Source organism: Zonotrichia leucophrys, chromosome 1A (assembly GCF_028769735.1).
Source record: "Zonotrichia leucophrys gambelii isolate GWCS_2022_RI chromosome 1A, RI_Zleu_2.0, whole genome shotgun sequence".
Taxonomy (NCBI): Eukaryota; Metazoa; Chordata; class Aves; order Passeriformes; family Passerellidae; genus Zonotrichia; species Zonotrichia leucophrys.
This window is the reverse complement of record NC_088170.1, coordinates 34668095-34684395: the sequence shown is the minus strand read 5'-3', so window position 1 is coordinate 34684395 and position 16301 is coordinate 34668095. Positions and strand designations below refer to the sequence as shown.

At 45.5% G+C, this 16301-nt stretch overlaps 1 protein-coding gene across 10 annotated transcripts in view; it reads left to right on the top strand.

Annotated features, from left to right (window-relative positions):
- The window catches only part of ANKS1B (ankyrin repeat and sterile alpha motif domain containing 1B), a 415189-nt gene extending 399566 nt beyond the window's left edge, over positions 1-15623 (top strand). For 8 of the 10 annotated variants that reach the window (XM_064702134.1, XM_064702132.1, XM_064702135.1 and 5 more), the window contains 2 exons: positions 12404-12571; positions 13687-15623. In XM_064702134.1, coding sequence (XP_064558204.1) covers positions 12404-12571; positions 13687-13797 — 279 coding nt within the window. In that variant the 3' untranslated portion in view covers positions 13798-15623. Of the gene's footprint in view, positions 1-12403; positions 12572-13518 lie in introns of all 10 variants that reach the window. The other 2 variants (XM_064702136.1, XM_064702138.1) reach the window with 1 other exon arrangement.
- Positions 15624-16301: the final 678 nt, after the last annotated feature.

Sequence of the window (16301 nt, the reverse complement as noted above, 5' to 3'; positions counted from 1 at the left end):
CCAGTGGAAATAAGTCACCTCTGTCACCTCAGCCATTAACTGTAAACTTAGTGAGTAGCTTTTCATGCAAGTCTGAACATGAGATTCTCATAACCTAAGCTACAAGCCTAAGGCTTCCAAAAGTTTGTAACTGTTGCCTTCTGATATAAGGCAGGCGGCCTGGTTTCAGGAGACAGCACGGTGACCCATTCCCCAGGGTCACTCGGGCCTAAGAAACACGCGGACACCAATATGGTGGAGGATCAAAGGCCTTTATTCTCTCTTCCCGTGGGGTTTTATAGTCTAGGGGGCTTCTACGTCAGGTGAGGGTCTGTCCTTACCATCTATGGTTAGTAGGGGATGGAAAGTTACCTGGGCAAGTGGAAAGTTACTGGAATCCGGTTTGGGGGGCTACATTCCTATGTTAATTTTCTTATCTAAGGGGGCAGGGGCCCTGTCTTCCCGTAACATCACGAGATCTTCCGAACGCCAGGCCCTATCTGCTACATCTCCCCCCCCTTTTTCACAAATGAATGAGGTAGTCATATACTGAAATGAGATATGAAGTTGCAGTTTGATAAGGAAAACGGGGTTTGGTAAATCTGAGTATGCTTTCGCCAGTCAAGGTTAGAACTTGTGGCTGGCAGTGTTCCCTGGTTGGATTCGCCGCCCGATGAACAGGATGTTGGCTCGTTCCAGGCGGGCCTGAATGAATGAGACCAGCTTGTTCAGCAGGCATGGTCCGAAGGTAACCGCTAGAAGTAGCAATGCCAGTGGACCTATTAGGGTAGAAATCAGAGTGGTTAGCCATGGTGATTGATTGAACCAGGACTCGAACCAGCCCTGTTGGGCTTCTCTGTCCTTCTGCCTCTGAGCCAGTCTGTTTCTGAGTTCTGCCATGGAGTCTCTCACGACTCCTGTGTGGTCTGCATAGAAGCAGCACTCCTCTCTCAAGGCGGCACACAGGCCCCCTTGCTGCATGAACAGGAGGTCCAGACCTCGCCTGTTCTGCAAGACCACTTCCGAGAGAGAGGAGACTGACTTCTCCAGGAAGGAGATGGATTTCTCGATCCTTTGCAGGTCCTCATCGATGGTCATTTGCAGCTGGGACAGTCCTTGGTGCTGTGTCGCTAGGGCTGAGACACCCGTTGCCGTTCCTGCTGCTCCTAGACCGAGCAGCATTGCAATAGTTACACCTGTTATTACTTCTCTCTTGTGGAGCCGGCTGGGTTCCTCAAAAAGGTGGTACACCTCTTCGTCTGAGTGGTACAGGACCCTAGGAACAATCAGAACTTGGACACAAAAGTCGTTAGAGTCATCAAATTTGGCAAGAGACACACAGGGACTCACTCCAGACCGCTGGCAAACCCACATCCCAGGTGCGGATGGGACTACCCACTTATTGTTTTTCCTGTTAGGCTTGACAACTTTGGTGCAGATGTTGCCTCTCCGCCTAGCTAGGGTTTCATTGCCAAAGCATCTGCCCTGGCCTGTGACCTGGCTCAGGGTGATTCCTTTCCGAGGGGTTTCCCATCTGCACTGGTGAGGGGCATCGGCTGTGGAGTAACTGAAGGGGGTGTTTAAAGCAATTCCTTCATAAAAGGGAGGTTTGACATCGTAGCAAAGCCAGCAGGATTCGGTTAGGTTAGGGTTGGATTCATTCAGGGATATAAAGGTAGCTTCTAACATACGAAGTATTGGGTCTGAGTCCGATCTGGCTGCGCGGTCTGTCTGAAAGACTTCCGCATGGCCGGTTGGGACTTTGCTAACTCTAGTGGGTAGGGTTTTAGGGTAGGTTGCGTTTTTCCCTTTCGGCACGCTTTTAATCACTTTGTTTGGTCCGACTGCTCGGGGTGCCGACGGTTGGAGCCTGATAATTCGCACATTTACTCTCTCTTTTGACCCTTGAAGGACTACTGTCCACGTTCGGCCTATGGCCCAACTGGGGTGATGTGGCTGCAAGACTGTCATGTTATAGCTAGTGCATTTCCGAATTTTTGGGATTTTATGGTGATTGCGATAAAAGTTTCCCTGGAGGAAAATGGGTGTTTTGCAGCCGCTGGGTGCCCAGGTGAACTGTAAGAATTTGTCGGGCTCTTGTGGATCCCACCCAGGCCCCGACGGTCTGGCATCTGTAACAATGGTTTCACAGCCCCAGTGCCCACAATATCCCCACCCTGGGTGATTGCAGTAGCTTTTTCCTGGGTTTGAAGCTGGGCACCAGTAGGATAGGTACATGTGTGTGGCGTGTGGGGAATTGGGGTCTACCTTTGGTCGTCCTGGGAACAGGTCGGTGATGCGGAGCACGAAGGATGGGGCGTTTGGTGTGGTGACTTCCCTGAGCACCTTGTCACTACTAAGGTGACGCATGACCCACCTGAAAGGCCGGTGGGGGTAGTGATCTGGGCTGGCTTGTCCTCTGGCAACAAGCCCCAACAGCAAAATCACACAGAAACACCGCTGATGCTTGGGTCTCACCCGTGCGGGTCTCTCGGGCGCTGCCAAGCGGCTTGGTGGTCTGTCACTTTCCTCTGGGATGGGCATGTACGCGTCACGAGGACGTCCTATGAGCATGTCCTGTAAACAGAAACTCACAATTCTCGTCAGTCTCATCCTGCTTATTATGAAGGTCGGGCTTAATTGACTTAAGTGGACACCACCTGACTTTGCCGTCCTTTTTGACAGCTGCATACCCTCTCCCCGTGAGCATCAGCCTCCAGCCCCGTTCCCATTCGCCCAGCTCGTTTCTAATTACCACCTGTGGGCCCTCCTCTAGCGCTCGGTTGGCCCAGTGCTTTTGAACGGGACTGTTTGTTTCATCTCCCCTAGGGAACTGATTCAGTGCTAGCAAAGCAGTTGCCAGCATGCGCGCTTGATCTCCCGGGGGAATGGCATTGGCAAAGCCCTCTGCTTTTGCCAACACCTCTAGCTTGGTTTTCAGGGTCTGATTTGCTCTCTCCACTATGGCCTGCCCGGTACTGTTATATGGGATACCTTGCACTAATGTGATGCCCCATTTTGAGGCGAATTCTTGTACTGGTTTGGAGGTGAAATTGGACCCGTTGTCCGTTTTGATCTGCTTGGGGATACCAAGCCAAGCCATGGCTGTCAGCCAGTGCTGAATTGTGGCCTTGGAATTTGTTTTGGGGTGCTGTGTGGCTATGATCGTTCCGCTATAAGTGTCCACTGTCACTGCAAGCCACGCTCGGGGCTTCAGTAGTTCACACCAGGTGAAGTCCGATTGCCAGATCTCTGAAGGCTTGAGACCTCTCGGGTTGACTCCACTGGTCCATAGGGGTGACTTCTGGCAATGAGGACAGGTGGCTACCACGTGTTTTGCGTCTGCGGTCGGGATCCCGCATCTCTTTGCCAGCGCTTTGGCTCCGATGTGGAGCGACTCGTGCAGCTGACGAGCTTCCTGCAACGTCCACACGCCTTTTGCTGCGGCGTCCGCTTTGTCGTTGCCGATCTGGAAGTAGCCTTTGACTGGGTCATGGCTGTTAACGTGAATGACTGACACGGTGCCCTGTCGCGAGGAGAGTGCTTCTTCCAGCATTAGGGCTGCTGCTGATGTAGACACTCCTGGTCCTGCCATGGCTAGGCAAAGCTTTGCCACGAATATAGAGTCCGTTACTATGTTAAGGTGTTCCTCTTGAAAGAGTCCGCACGCCAAGACTACTGCTGTCGCCTCCAGCTGTTGCACTGACAGTGTGGGGTCACATGCTTTGACGCAATGCCATTGCTCTCCTGCCTGCCACACTGCTGCTGCAGTTGAAGTCCTGGAGGAAGCGTCTGTGAAGACCGTTGGTCCTGGCTGCGGTCGGTCCATGACCTTTGGCGGTATGTCCATGTCGACAATGGTCAGCAGCTTAGTCCAGGGTGGTTTGGAGGAGTAGGAGATTTCTCCTCCAAAGCCGGTGAGGGCAAGGGCTAGGTACTCCGATATCGTGACTGACTCCGTAATTGGTTGCTTGCGAAACGGAAGGTGGATGCTTGTTGGCTCAGTCCCTAGGTGTTTCAAAGCGAGTTTCCTGCCTTTCATGATGAGGTTAGCGATGCATTCGATTCCTGGGGAGAAAGCACGAGCAGGTCTTCCGAGAACCACCCATTGAATCGGTCGGGCCTTTTCAGAAGGTCCTTGAGCCAGTGCTCCCACTCCCCCCCTCGGTGTAAAGTGAACGTATAAGTCCAGTGGCAGGGCTGGGTTCCACCTGGCAAGTGTGCCCGTGGACATCTGGCTTTCGATGAAGTCGAGGGAGCTTGTGGCTTGCGGCGTCAGCTCCTTGGGTTCCCAGGGGTGCTTTCCTTTCAGGAGGTCATACAGGGGGTCCATGACCTCAGGAGGAATCAGGACAATGTTGCGAAGCCACTGCAGTGATCCCACCAGGCGTTGCACGTCGTGTAGTGTTTTGACGTCTCGACTGACCTTCGCCTCAGGGGGTGTCACGTAGGAGCTTGTGATCCCCACTCCCAGGAAGGTCACGCAGGGTCCTCTCTTGATCTTTGCACTTGCGATCTCGAAGCCGTTGGCCTGAAGGGTTTCCGTGATTGTGGATACCAGGTGATCCACTTCACTTGCCGATGGAGCTGCTACCAGGATGTCATCCATGTACTGGATGATGGTTGCGGTGGGATGGGAGTGTCGAACTGGCATCAGTGCTTTGTCCACAGTGATTTGGCATATGACAGGACTGTTGACAAGTCCCTGTGGCAATACCCGCCATTGGAAGCGGAGGTTAGGCCGTTCGCCATTTCGGAATGCCACGGAAAAGGCAAATCGTTCTCTGTCCTCAGGGTGCAGGGGTATTGAGAAGAAACAGTCCTTGATGTCCAGCACTGCGCACGGCCGCCCTGCAGGGATGGCTGAGTTCGTGGGTAGCAGTGTCTGGACCGGACCCATGGGTTGAATCGCTTTGTTTACCTCTCTCAGGTCGTGGATGAGACGATAGCCTTCTCCGGACCTTTTGGGGATCACGAATACGGGGGTGTTCCAGAGGCTGATGGAGGGTTCTATGTGACCCTTTTGCAGTTCGCGGTCGACCAGTTCCAGTAAGGCTGCCGCTCGAGGCTCTGTCAGGGGCCACTGCTCAACCCATACGGGGTCTGATGATTTCCAGGTCAATTTGATCGGCAGCGGAGGGTGTACAGCAGTGGCCCTTAGGATAAATTTGTAATCCGGAATCCTAGCATGGAAAGAATGTCCCTTCCTAACAGGGGTGGAGAGTTTTGCAGTATGTATGGGTGGATCGCAACTGTCTGTTCTGGTCCCTTTTTCGTGTGGAGTGTTATAGCCACCAGCTGGGTGCTTTTCCATGCCCGAGACTGCCCTCCCACTCCATTCACTGGAGGGACTTCTTTGAATTGCCAATGTCTGGGCCAATGTGCTTGGGGAATAATCGTGCAGTCTGAACCCGTGTCCGCCCAGAACTGTAACCCTATGACATGGGAATCCTGACTACCATAAAGCCGGCATGTTCCCCACACCATCAAGGGTTCCCTCCCTATTTTCATAGCCAGGGCCACCCAGGGATCCCGCTCTGGGGTGTCTCCTGCTGGCCCTGCACCACCGGCGCAGCTTGTGGCAGTGGGGGGTGTGAGGGTGCTGAGGGGGTTGCATAGCTTTGCCATTGCACCGTAGGCAGGGATGCAAAATTGGCTACTCCCTGTGGGGGGATAGGATATGAGGGTCCCCTGCCCCACTGGGGGTTGCTGTAGCTGGGCCGCTGCATATTCCAGGTGGGAGGGGGCTGGACACGGCCCGGCTGCCCCCCCCTCTCCCGTTTCCCTGAAGCCTGGATCTGCATTCCTTAGCCAAGTGCCCCTTCTTCCCGCATGCCCAGCACGGTCCCTTAAGTCCCCCTTGGCGTGGCGGAGCAGCTGCTGATAGGCGCCTTGGCTGGGGACAGTTTGCTGCCAGGTGGCCTGCCTGGCCACACTTAAGGCATGCCATCACACTGGTTATTGCAGTGTGAACTGCTGTTTGGATAGGAGCCAGATGCTCTTCCTTTGCAACGTGCCTAATCATGGTTGCTGCATTAGCCTCAGGTGGCAGTGACCTTAAAATGTCCTTGGTGGCTGAGTTACACTGCTGGCGCAGGCAGTCTGCCAGCACGGGACCCTTAGCCTCCGACGGCAACGAGGAGGAGTCCAGTGCTGCCTGAAGTCTGTCCACAAACTGAGTGAAGCTCTCGCTCTCATTCTGTTTGATAGTTGACCATGGGGCTGGACTGGCTACTACTTTAGCCGCTGCACGAATAGCTTCCCGGGCAGCACGGGTGGTTGTCATAACCTCATGAGCCCGCAAGCCCTCAGCCTGCACCTGGGGTGTAATCATGGTGGGGTCTCTGCCCATGAGCCTCTGTATGCTGGAGCCATGCAGTGGATGGTTAGGTCCTGTCACTCGGGCCAGCTCCTTTGTGCATTGATCTTCCCACTCCTGTTTAAAAACTATCATCCCCGCACCATCAAAAATCATCCTACACGTCTGTTTAATATCAAAAGGCAACATATCATCCCCTCCGAAAACGCCATCAATAAGTGTGGTAACCATGGCAGAATTAATTCCCTTGTCTGCAATCGCTTTGATTATTGCCTGGATTTCCTTTGGGTTTACAGGGGAGTAAGTCCTCTGTTGGTTATCGCCTGTTCCTCTTACGCGGACCGGGAGCACCAGGTTAGCAGACGGGCTCCACTCCGCACAAAACATCTTTATTTTCCGCCAATCCGTAAGCGGAGTCTGGTCTTTCTCTAATGATCCCTTCACCCACGCAGGAGCCTTGCGACTAGAAACCTTGTATGTCGCTGATCTCCCTCTGTTAAAGCTAGAATCCGAATCCGAGCTCTCTGAATCCGAACTCCCTGACTCCCCCTCGTCCCAGACCGAGTCAGAGTCAGAGCCGGAAACAGAGTGAGCCCGCACTTCCGGGCTGCTCTGCCTTTTTCCCGGGCTCCGACCCCGCCCCCTCCTGCGGGGGTCGGGCCGTTCCCTCCCCCTGGGGTCCCCCCGCCTCCTGCTGGGAGAGGGTCTTGCCCTATAAGGACTTAATTTGAATAGAGCGCTTTGATTGGTCTCACGCCGTACCGCGGGGGCCGCCCCTTCTCCCCGCTCTCCCGCACATGCGTTCTGGGGCGCGCTGACTGCATTTCCGCCCCCCGTCTCCTTACTTCCGCCCTCACCACGTGCTTCGGCGCTTTTTTCAAACCCATATGGCGGCGGGGAGTCCCTGCCGCTCCCGGCGCCGCTCCCAGCGCCGCTCCCGGCGCCGCTCCCGGCGGGGTCGGCCGCGTTCCGCGCCTCCTCCGCCAACCCCCGCCAGAACGCCCGCGCGTGTCCTTCCCCCCCCGATGGCGAGCCCGCTCTCTGGGGGGTTTCCGCCGGCCGCGCCCCCCCCGCGAGGCCGCCCGGGTCAAGAGTCTCCGCAGTCTGTGTCGCCGCACCTACCCCGGGCTGTGGGGGGGCTAGCAAGCAGGTTTGTGCGGCTTTCCAGGCTTCCTGCTCTTGTCGAGCTTTCTGTAAAGCCTGGAGAACTTTGCCCCAGGATTTTAGGGCTTTCCCTGAGCCGGACGACATAGTGTCTTCGGCCAGAACCTTAGTAATATCGTCCCAAACCTCCGGATGGAGGATATCCGTGGGGCTTTCTATAGCCCCGAGCTTAACCAATCTCGGCAATGCGAGAGATAAATCCTTAATTTTACATTCTAACCCAAACTGTGCATGCATATCTGATACGACCTTTGCATAGGATTCCATGTTCCTTGCCGGTCCGGGGACGTCTCCCCCGCTGTAGTCGGACCTGCCGCTGCAGCCGCTGCCTCCTGTCCAGGCGAATTCCCGTTCCCAGGGCGCTGATCGGCTTCCCGGGTTTCGGCACCAGAATGTTGCCTTCTGATATAAGGCAGGCGGCCTGGTTTCAGGAGACAGCACGGTGACCCATTCCCAGGGTCACTCGGGCCTAAGAAACACGCGGACACCAATATGGTGGAGGATCAAAGGCCTTTATTCTCTCTTCCCGTGGGGTTTTATAGTCTAGGGGGCTTCTACGTCAGGTGGGGGTCTGTCTTTACCATCTATGGTTAGTAGGGGATGGAAAGTTACCTGGGCAAGTGGAAAGTTACTGGAATCCAGTTTGGTGGGCTACATTCCTATGTTAATTTTCTTATCTAAGGGGGCAGGGGCCCTGTCTTCCCGTAACATCACGAGATCTTCCGAACGCCAGGCCCTATCTGCTACAGTAACAAGTAAGTTTGGCCAGCCATTCTGAAATGTCAGTACACACCAAAAGATTGCCTTTATTATGAAAGTAGCAAATTAATTATTTAATTCTTATTTCCTTGTTCTTGCCTACGTATCTCAAAATGTTACTTCAGCAAAAGTCCTTTTAACTCCTATTATATTGATGGAAAATTAGTCGTTTCTTCCTATACTTATATTTTTCAGGTGGGGATACACAAACTATTATGATTTCAAGAAATCATGAACACATATCAATTAATCAGTCATGCAGTTTTCAGCTCAATTTGGTGAACTAAGTTCACCAAATTTATAGTCCAAAACTTTCAAGGAAACTTACTCTTTGAGTTGTGCACAAGAGAAATTTAAGGTGCTATTAAAACTTCAAACTCATTCAAGAAAAAATATTTTAATAGAGTATAATGTGTATGAATTCTTGAAACATGCTTTTATGAATATAAATAGGTTAAATCAAAAGAACAGAGTACTTTGAACTGCAGCTTTTTATTTGGAACTGGGAAAATAGTTAACATGAAGAGCAATAGTGTGTGGGAGAATTTAAATAACAAGATGTACAGGTAGGTTAGAAGCATTCTTGCATTTTGGTTGAGTACTTTTGTTATTTAAATTCTCTGCTGACATTTTAGTATCCACTAAATGTAGGGGGGTAGGAAAACTTTGAAATTGTGTTAAAAATAGATAGAAAATTATCAACAAGATGCTACATGATACAGGTTTTAGTGATGTGTGAACAACTGAAATTAGACTGATTGAGTGAGGTTATTATTTCTCCTGGTCTATTTAAATTCCACTTAATGGTTTTGAAGTACTGCAGTTTCATTTATAGGTTTAGTAATCAAGCAGAAATATAGACTCAAGTATTGCAGATGAAATTCATCTCCTTTCTTGGCAAGGGAAGAAAAGTGATCCAGGAATAATTACATTTTGCCCACTTCCTGTACTTTAGGAGGAACATTTAATATCCCAAGCACTTTAAAAGGCTATTTTAAGCAATATGGAAACTTTACTGTCTTAAGTTTGTTTTCTCCTGCAACCTAATCCTCAATTGGGTGTTACCTACTCAATATCTTTTGTGTTGGTTTTTTTCCCCTCAGTAGCTAGCTTTTTTGATGCAAGTACGAGCTCTATAAAAACTAGCTAGATGCATAAAAACTATGCTAGATGCAGCTATGAGTGCAAGGACAGCGTGAATTAAATTTTCTATTTAAAGCCTAATGTTAAAGTGATTGTCCCATTTGCTAATAGAAACAATTCAACCCATTTGCCAATGGGTAGAAGTACAATCATTTTAAGAAAATTAAGGTTTAAAATGGTACAAATCCACAATAAGATGTAAGGCATTTTAAACCATATATATTTTGGTAATACAATATATGCAATGTTTTGAAAAAAAATCACTCTCTTGGGTTCTTCAATTTCTCAGGAAATGTGGGCAAGCATAAATTATTTATAGGTAGGGAAGTATTTTGGTGTAGTGACATGCAACCACAAGCATTACTGATACTATTTAGGAGTAACTGTACATTTAACTTTAACTCAGAGTTAAAATTCTACAATCAAAATTGCAGAAACGTCAGACATTATTACAGAATATTGAAGGGGAAAAGGTTTGAGGGAAGAAGAGGATTTATTATTTGGGAAATTCCTCAAACCAAGTTTATTTACTTATGGGGTTTTTCCCAGATAACTTTTAAAAATTTCACAAGGTACAGTTTTAAAGCCCTCCTTGCCTCCATGAGCAGACTTCCCTTTGTCAAGGCTCTACCACAGTATACAATGTATGAAATTTATGTACAAGTTGTGGCTCAGTTTGCATTTCAAATATTGAACAGAACAGTGGATGTTCTATTTTATTTCCTATACTTCAAATATTTATTAACCAGAGAAGCAGTTACATGTTTCTTATGGTTTTCAGGTCCCAGACAGTCCTGTTTTTTTAATTTTGCAGACACCGAAGGAAAACAGATAATAGTGGCTTTATACAAGATGCAGGACTTAAACTAAATTATGGCTCAGTCTGGCAAACTTTCAGTCTGTCTCTGGTCCTATCTCCCAAATTTTCAGGCTTGTGTCAGTGATCTTTCTGTGTGCCAAGCTGGGTGGTGTATTTTCTCAGTCCTGCTAGTACTGCAGCCTGCATGTTCTCCAACAGGCCATTCCTACACCTTGTCCTGCTGATGTATTCCTCAGTAATATTAATAATATCCACTGCAGACAATCCCATCATGATATAGTAGGCTCTCTGATTCTAAAGACATCTCTCTTTAGAATATCCCACTTAAATTACACTCCATTCGAAATTATATTACTCTCTATATTCTTAACAACTATACTCTGTTGCTCTTAATTCCTTGGCCAGCATTCCACTAAAAGGCAGAGCACTTTATAACAGGCTCTTTAGTTTTTCTTTTATTATTCCACTGGCAAAGTGCAGCCTTGGTGTTTTTCAATTCTGGACAGTTTCCCTTGAAGTTAAAGGGGAGATAATTTGGAGACTACAGCAATTAAATCAGGCATTTTTATTTGGGAAGCTATAAAATTTTGGCTGGCTTGCTGTTGTGACTGTAGTTGTAACAGCAGAGAGCAAGTCCCAGAGCAGGAGTATAATTGTTTTCTGTCTGACCTAACACAGAGCAGAACTGGCACCTTTATAAGAAGCTCTTATAATGAGCAAAATATGCTGAATTTAGCCTGTATTATGTCAGTATACAAGAGTGATAAAAAAAGGAATGGAAATTCTTCAGGGAAATTAAAGTGTAAGGCATGAAATACAATGCTTGTCCATTTAACTTTGTTTTAATGATTGAAGGGGCTGAAAATAGTGTAATTCTAAGTGAATTGCATTGCTTTGTCACTAATGCAAACTTAACAGTTAGACTTGACTAGTAAAGACATAACTCATTTTGAAAAAGCATCAGGGAATTTTAAGGGATCACCTAGGTTAAAAAAATGCAGAATTGCTTCCTACTATAGACTGTGGAGATTGAGGAAGGAGAGAGTAACATCTGAATCATGTCAAAGTTTTATTAATTCTTCCAAGGAGACTGTAGGACATCATATGGAGGCAACAGGCTTGCCTTTGCTCTGCAGGGGTTCTAAAGATTATTGCAGAGTTAGTAGCCCAGAAATAGGCTCTAGTAGGAGCCTAAAAATGGGCTCCAGTAGGAGCCTGAAAATAAATATACAAAAACAAACCCACAAACCTGAAGAAAAATTACCATAGGACTTCAGTTGCCATTTAGAGTAAGGTCAGGTTTGAAACTCCCAGTTGCTTTTTCATTGATGTATAACTGTACTGAAAATATATTTATATCAACCCCTCTGATACCTCATTCATGCTTTATAAATATTTCAACAAGTTTTCTTCCCCATATTTGAAGCAGATTTAAAATATTCCACTTGTAACACTGAACAGGTTTTAGGCATAACAGCCTGACTTTTTTGGTTATGCCCAGTAACCTCCGTTCCCCTTGCTAACAGGAGTGTTGTTACACAACTGTTTGAGCTCAGTTTTACTTCCAGAAAACAAGCCCACGAGAAGGTTTCCTTGGGACTTGCAGCACACACTTGAAGCAGTGCACTGACTGCACACCCAGCTGCCTGCACTGCATCTCTCACTCGCAGGACGCACTTCCAGCCCTGCCTCTTTGTCCCTTTGAAAGCATCACAGTGGGGCTGCAGCTCTTCTGTGCTGCTTGGTGAGCATACAGCATCCCAAGGCATGTGCCCAGGGAAGCAGCCAGTCAGGCTGCTGGCTCTGGAGGAGGAAGGGTCAGCACAGGAGCTCTGAAACAGAGCGAGGCCGAATGTCACATTGCAGCAGTGCAGGAGGGGCTGGATCCCTAGAACAGCAGACTTGGGATGAGTTGGGAAGGTGGGAAGGTTAATGTACTTGTTCTAAAAAGAGATGACAACACACTCACCCACTCATGTTTTCATGTTTAGTAAGATGTTTTCAAGGGGTTTAGAAGTAATTACTTTCAATACAATAAATTACTTTTAGATCGTTTTTAATCAATGAGAAATCAAATGACAGATGTAAACATCACAGAGACTGAAGAGCCTATTACCAGCCTGATTTTAATTATTTGCATTGCAGATCACTACCCTACTACATGTATCTGACAATAATTTAACCTCACCTCATTTTTAACTGTTTCTGTTTTGTTCCAGAATTTAGCTTATGAAATCATTCTTACACTAGGACAAGCATTTGAGGTGGCCTATCAGCTTGCACTACAGGCACGAAAAGGGGGTCATTCTTCAACCCTCCCCGAAAGCTTTGAAAACAAACCCTCTAAACCTATTCCCAAACCACGCGTTAGTATTCGGAAGTCAGTGGTAAGTAGAAGGTGGTAATGCATGCAAAAAAATCCAAAATTCAGCTATACAGTTAAGAGTTTATATACTAGAAGCTGTACAAATATTGAGTCAGAAATGTTCCATCATGCCACCTCTGCTCATCAGCTGGCAGGGTTGTGTCACCACAACACTGGCAGCCATCTCAAACAACTGCTTATTTCAGATTTCTCCAGAATAAGATGTTGCTTGGTTAGTCTTGTGTCTTACAGTAATTACTGAACTTTAATTAATTCAGTTTAATCAATGCATACCTCTCAAACTCTGCAGTTTCATGGACTTCCCTAATCTGTCACCTAACTTGCTTTGTATACCAATCATGTCATATGTATCCTAATCAAATTACAAATCCAGATCAATTAACAATTATCCCGTAAGACCAAGCAACTTCTTTTCTTCTCCTACCCTTTTCTTTTTCTCTTTTGGTTTTATTTTTTGGTCTGGGATTCAATATACCTTTTCAGTATTAATCACAGACTCCTAACAAACAAAGCTCATTGAAGCATACGTATTGATTGCCATTAAAGTGCCCTCCTGAAGTGCAGAGATGACAGAAATATTCTTTACAGTAGACCTTTTTAAAAAATTATGAAAACTATTATAAATTAAGTGAGAACACAGGCACAGGGTGATTTGGGAGGGAAAGGAGAAAAATGACCGCACACTGTATCATATTCACTGACTATAACGTGAGAATTGTACTCTATGACACTTAATTATTGGGTGAGGGGAAGGGAGGGGGGGAAATGTATGACTGTACACTTTGTCATCCATTGCCACAGAATCTTCCTCCATAAAACTTTAAGTAGAAACATTTCCTGATGCCATCGTCTGTCTCATTAGCGAACAGACTTCTCAGGATGAAGTGTGGCTTTAATGAACTATGATGCCCTATAGCTTGGGGGTAAACACAGCTCTGATCTCAACAGGAAGAAGAAGGCAGCCATGAGTACATGGGAGTGTAGACACCACCATACTTGCTGCTGTACGACTTTGTCAATTCGGGATTTGCCCTGTTAGTTTAAAGAAAAACCCTCTGCTCAAGCTGCCGTGCACGGAGATGGTAACCCGTCTGTATGTTTGCATTTGTCTTAAAGCAGATAGATCCATCCGAACAAAAGACTCTTGCGAATCTACCCTGGATTGTTGAACCTGGACAAGAGGCCAAAAGAGGCATTAATACCAAGTATGAAACTACAATTTTCTGATACAAAACTGTCCCCCTGTTCCTTGTTGTGCCTTGCACGCCAAGCAGTCACAGCACAGCCTTTCCTTTATGGCAACGTTTCAATCCAGCAGAGAGGAAGACTGCACTGTATGAGTGGCCTTGTAACTAACAAAAAAGGCTGACAGTCATTTCTGGTGATGTTCTTCTTCCTGCAGCACTGACTGAAGAATGATTCTATATGAAGACTTTTAAAATTAAAGTCCACAAGAGGAGTGAGAAACCTTATTTTTCGTGCAGTTCTCCCTTGTGACTCTGCCACAGTGCTTTCTTTGATTTCTTATTTTAGAATTCTACTTTTTAAAGAAAAAAAAATCAAAATGTCTCTAAACTAATACTAATGCTGCCTACAAGTAGAGTATTTGATTGGGTTTTTTATTTAAATCTTGGCAGTTTTTAATTGAAATAGAACCAGAATTAATAAATAGATTATTTGTGAAACCACTGAATTCGTTAATAATTACTGTGTTGAATAAAGAATTCATTAAAGTGACAAGAAATTAGGCACCCTGATTTCTGTGTGCACTGATTTTATATGTAATCATTGATGTCCTTTGATCCTCTACAGAAATAAGAACCTCTTGCATTGTAGCAAAGGATCAGAGTTTTATGAATGGTTAGAAAAAGGTATTAATAATGCACAGAAAACATTTATTAGATATTTTTATGGAAGAGAAGTACTATAGGAAAACATATGAATATTTATGGAAGGAAGCCAGATTAATTATGAGAAATATTGTTTATTTTAAAGTTAAGTAAATGACTGCTATTGCAGCATTATGAAAATTATAAGAGTTGTAGCATCAGTGCACTGGATGTTCTGTGTGATCAGTCTGGAATGAAAGTGGAATGATCATTCTACTACACCTACATATAGTTTATGCAGTTCAACATTGCTATAGCCATGAATTCTGATAATATTTTTAAAAAAATAATCTCAGTGGTTCTAAAAAAAGTCAAAACCATGGATTTTGCTATCAAGATTTCTGTCACAGAAAGCTTGTTTGGAACAGTGTTGATAAAATTCTACTGCAAAACATTTTCTAAATAAAAACAGCAAGAAAAAGAAAAAAATTCCAAAGTAATAAAAATGTTTTCATGAAACAAAACAATTAAGCATTTGCTTAATATTTGGTTAAATGAGATTTACTTACTTTTTCTTTAAAGTGTTTTAATTTTTTTAATGTCTGTGGAGTATTTGTATAATACCATGATGTATATTTATGTAGAACTGAAATTATAACAGTAAAAATATCATTATAGGAGAAAAATGACATTTTAACGTATATTGTTCTTTCCAGTCAAATTGTGAATCATTTTGAAGTTCATTATAGAGATATTGATAAATTGTGTGGTTGTCTTAATGTTTTTTTAATTATTATTTCATATCCAGCTGAGGTTTTTCAGCTAGAATCATCAGTTGGTATATTCCAAAAAATGGATAATTGAACTTGGTTTAAAACTGATAACTGTATATGGTTTAGTTAAACCTAATCATAGCGCTGAGTGATGACATCCTTTTAATACAGTATTCAATTTACTTGAACAAAATAGTTCCCTGTACATATTTTTGCTTATTCACTGTTGATATGTACTTAGTCAACTGACAGTAAAAAAAAAAAAAAAAAAAAACAACAACACTAAAAATATGGTACCAAAAGGAAAATTGTATAGGAGAACAGTAAATAGTAGCCTCACTGCAACAAATACTTATGTAAATATGCTTGGGCTTCCAGTTATAAATTTTGTAATTTTGTCATTTATTTATATCCTATAAAAGCACACAAAATAAAAGGAAGTTGTACAGTCCCAGCTTTGTGTATCATTTTATCATTGCTAAGGGAAATCAGGGGTCTGATGCAAAGGATACTAAAATCAGTGAAAGATCCCCACCCTGTTTCATTGGGCTTTGGATCTTGCACCAAGGAAACCTAGGAATTGCTGTGGAGAGAATTTTGGTTTGCAATACAGATTTTGTTTACAGATGGTAAAAACATCACACTTTGAAGTCCTCATTTAACTGATTCTTTCATGCTCTACTCAACTGCTGACTTCCCATATTTAATCACACCCTGTAAAGATTTGTGCAGGAGTTACTTTAAAACACATTCACTTCAGGCACATAAAGTACAAATGGGCCAGGTTTTCAGGGTTTAAAACTGGGGCACCTCTTATGCAGCTGAGTGACCCCTAAAATTAAAGGATGAGACAGGAGCTGCAGCAAAACTCTGAGCAGATGTAAAGGAAAGGTGTGAAACAACAGGAAGAACTGCCACCTTGCAGGAAGAATTTGATCTAGGTTCATCAAAGAGATATCAAGCAGGTAAGGTGGCACAGGAAGCAGCTGAACTCATTTGGGAGAGATAATTGGGGCAAGAGAGACTGACGATAACTAGCAGGACTGATGAAAGATGAGACAGATGAAAGACTGGTAGGGCAGAGAATTGAGGGTGAAGGTTTTGAGACACAGGCAGTGAACAACTGAAG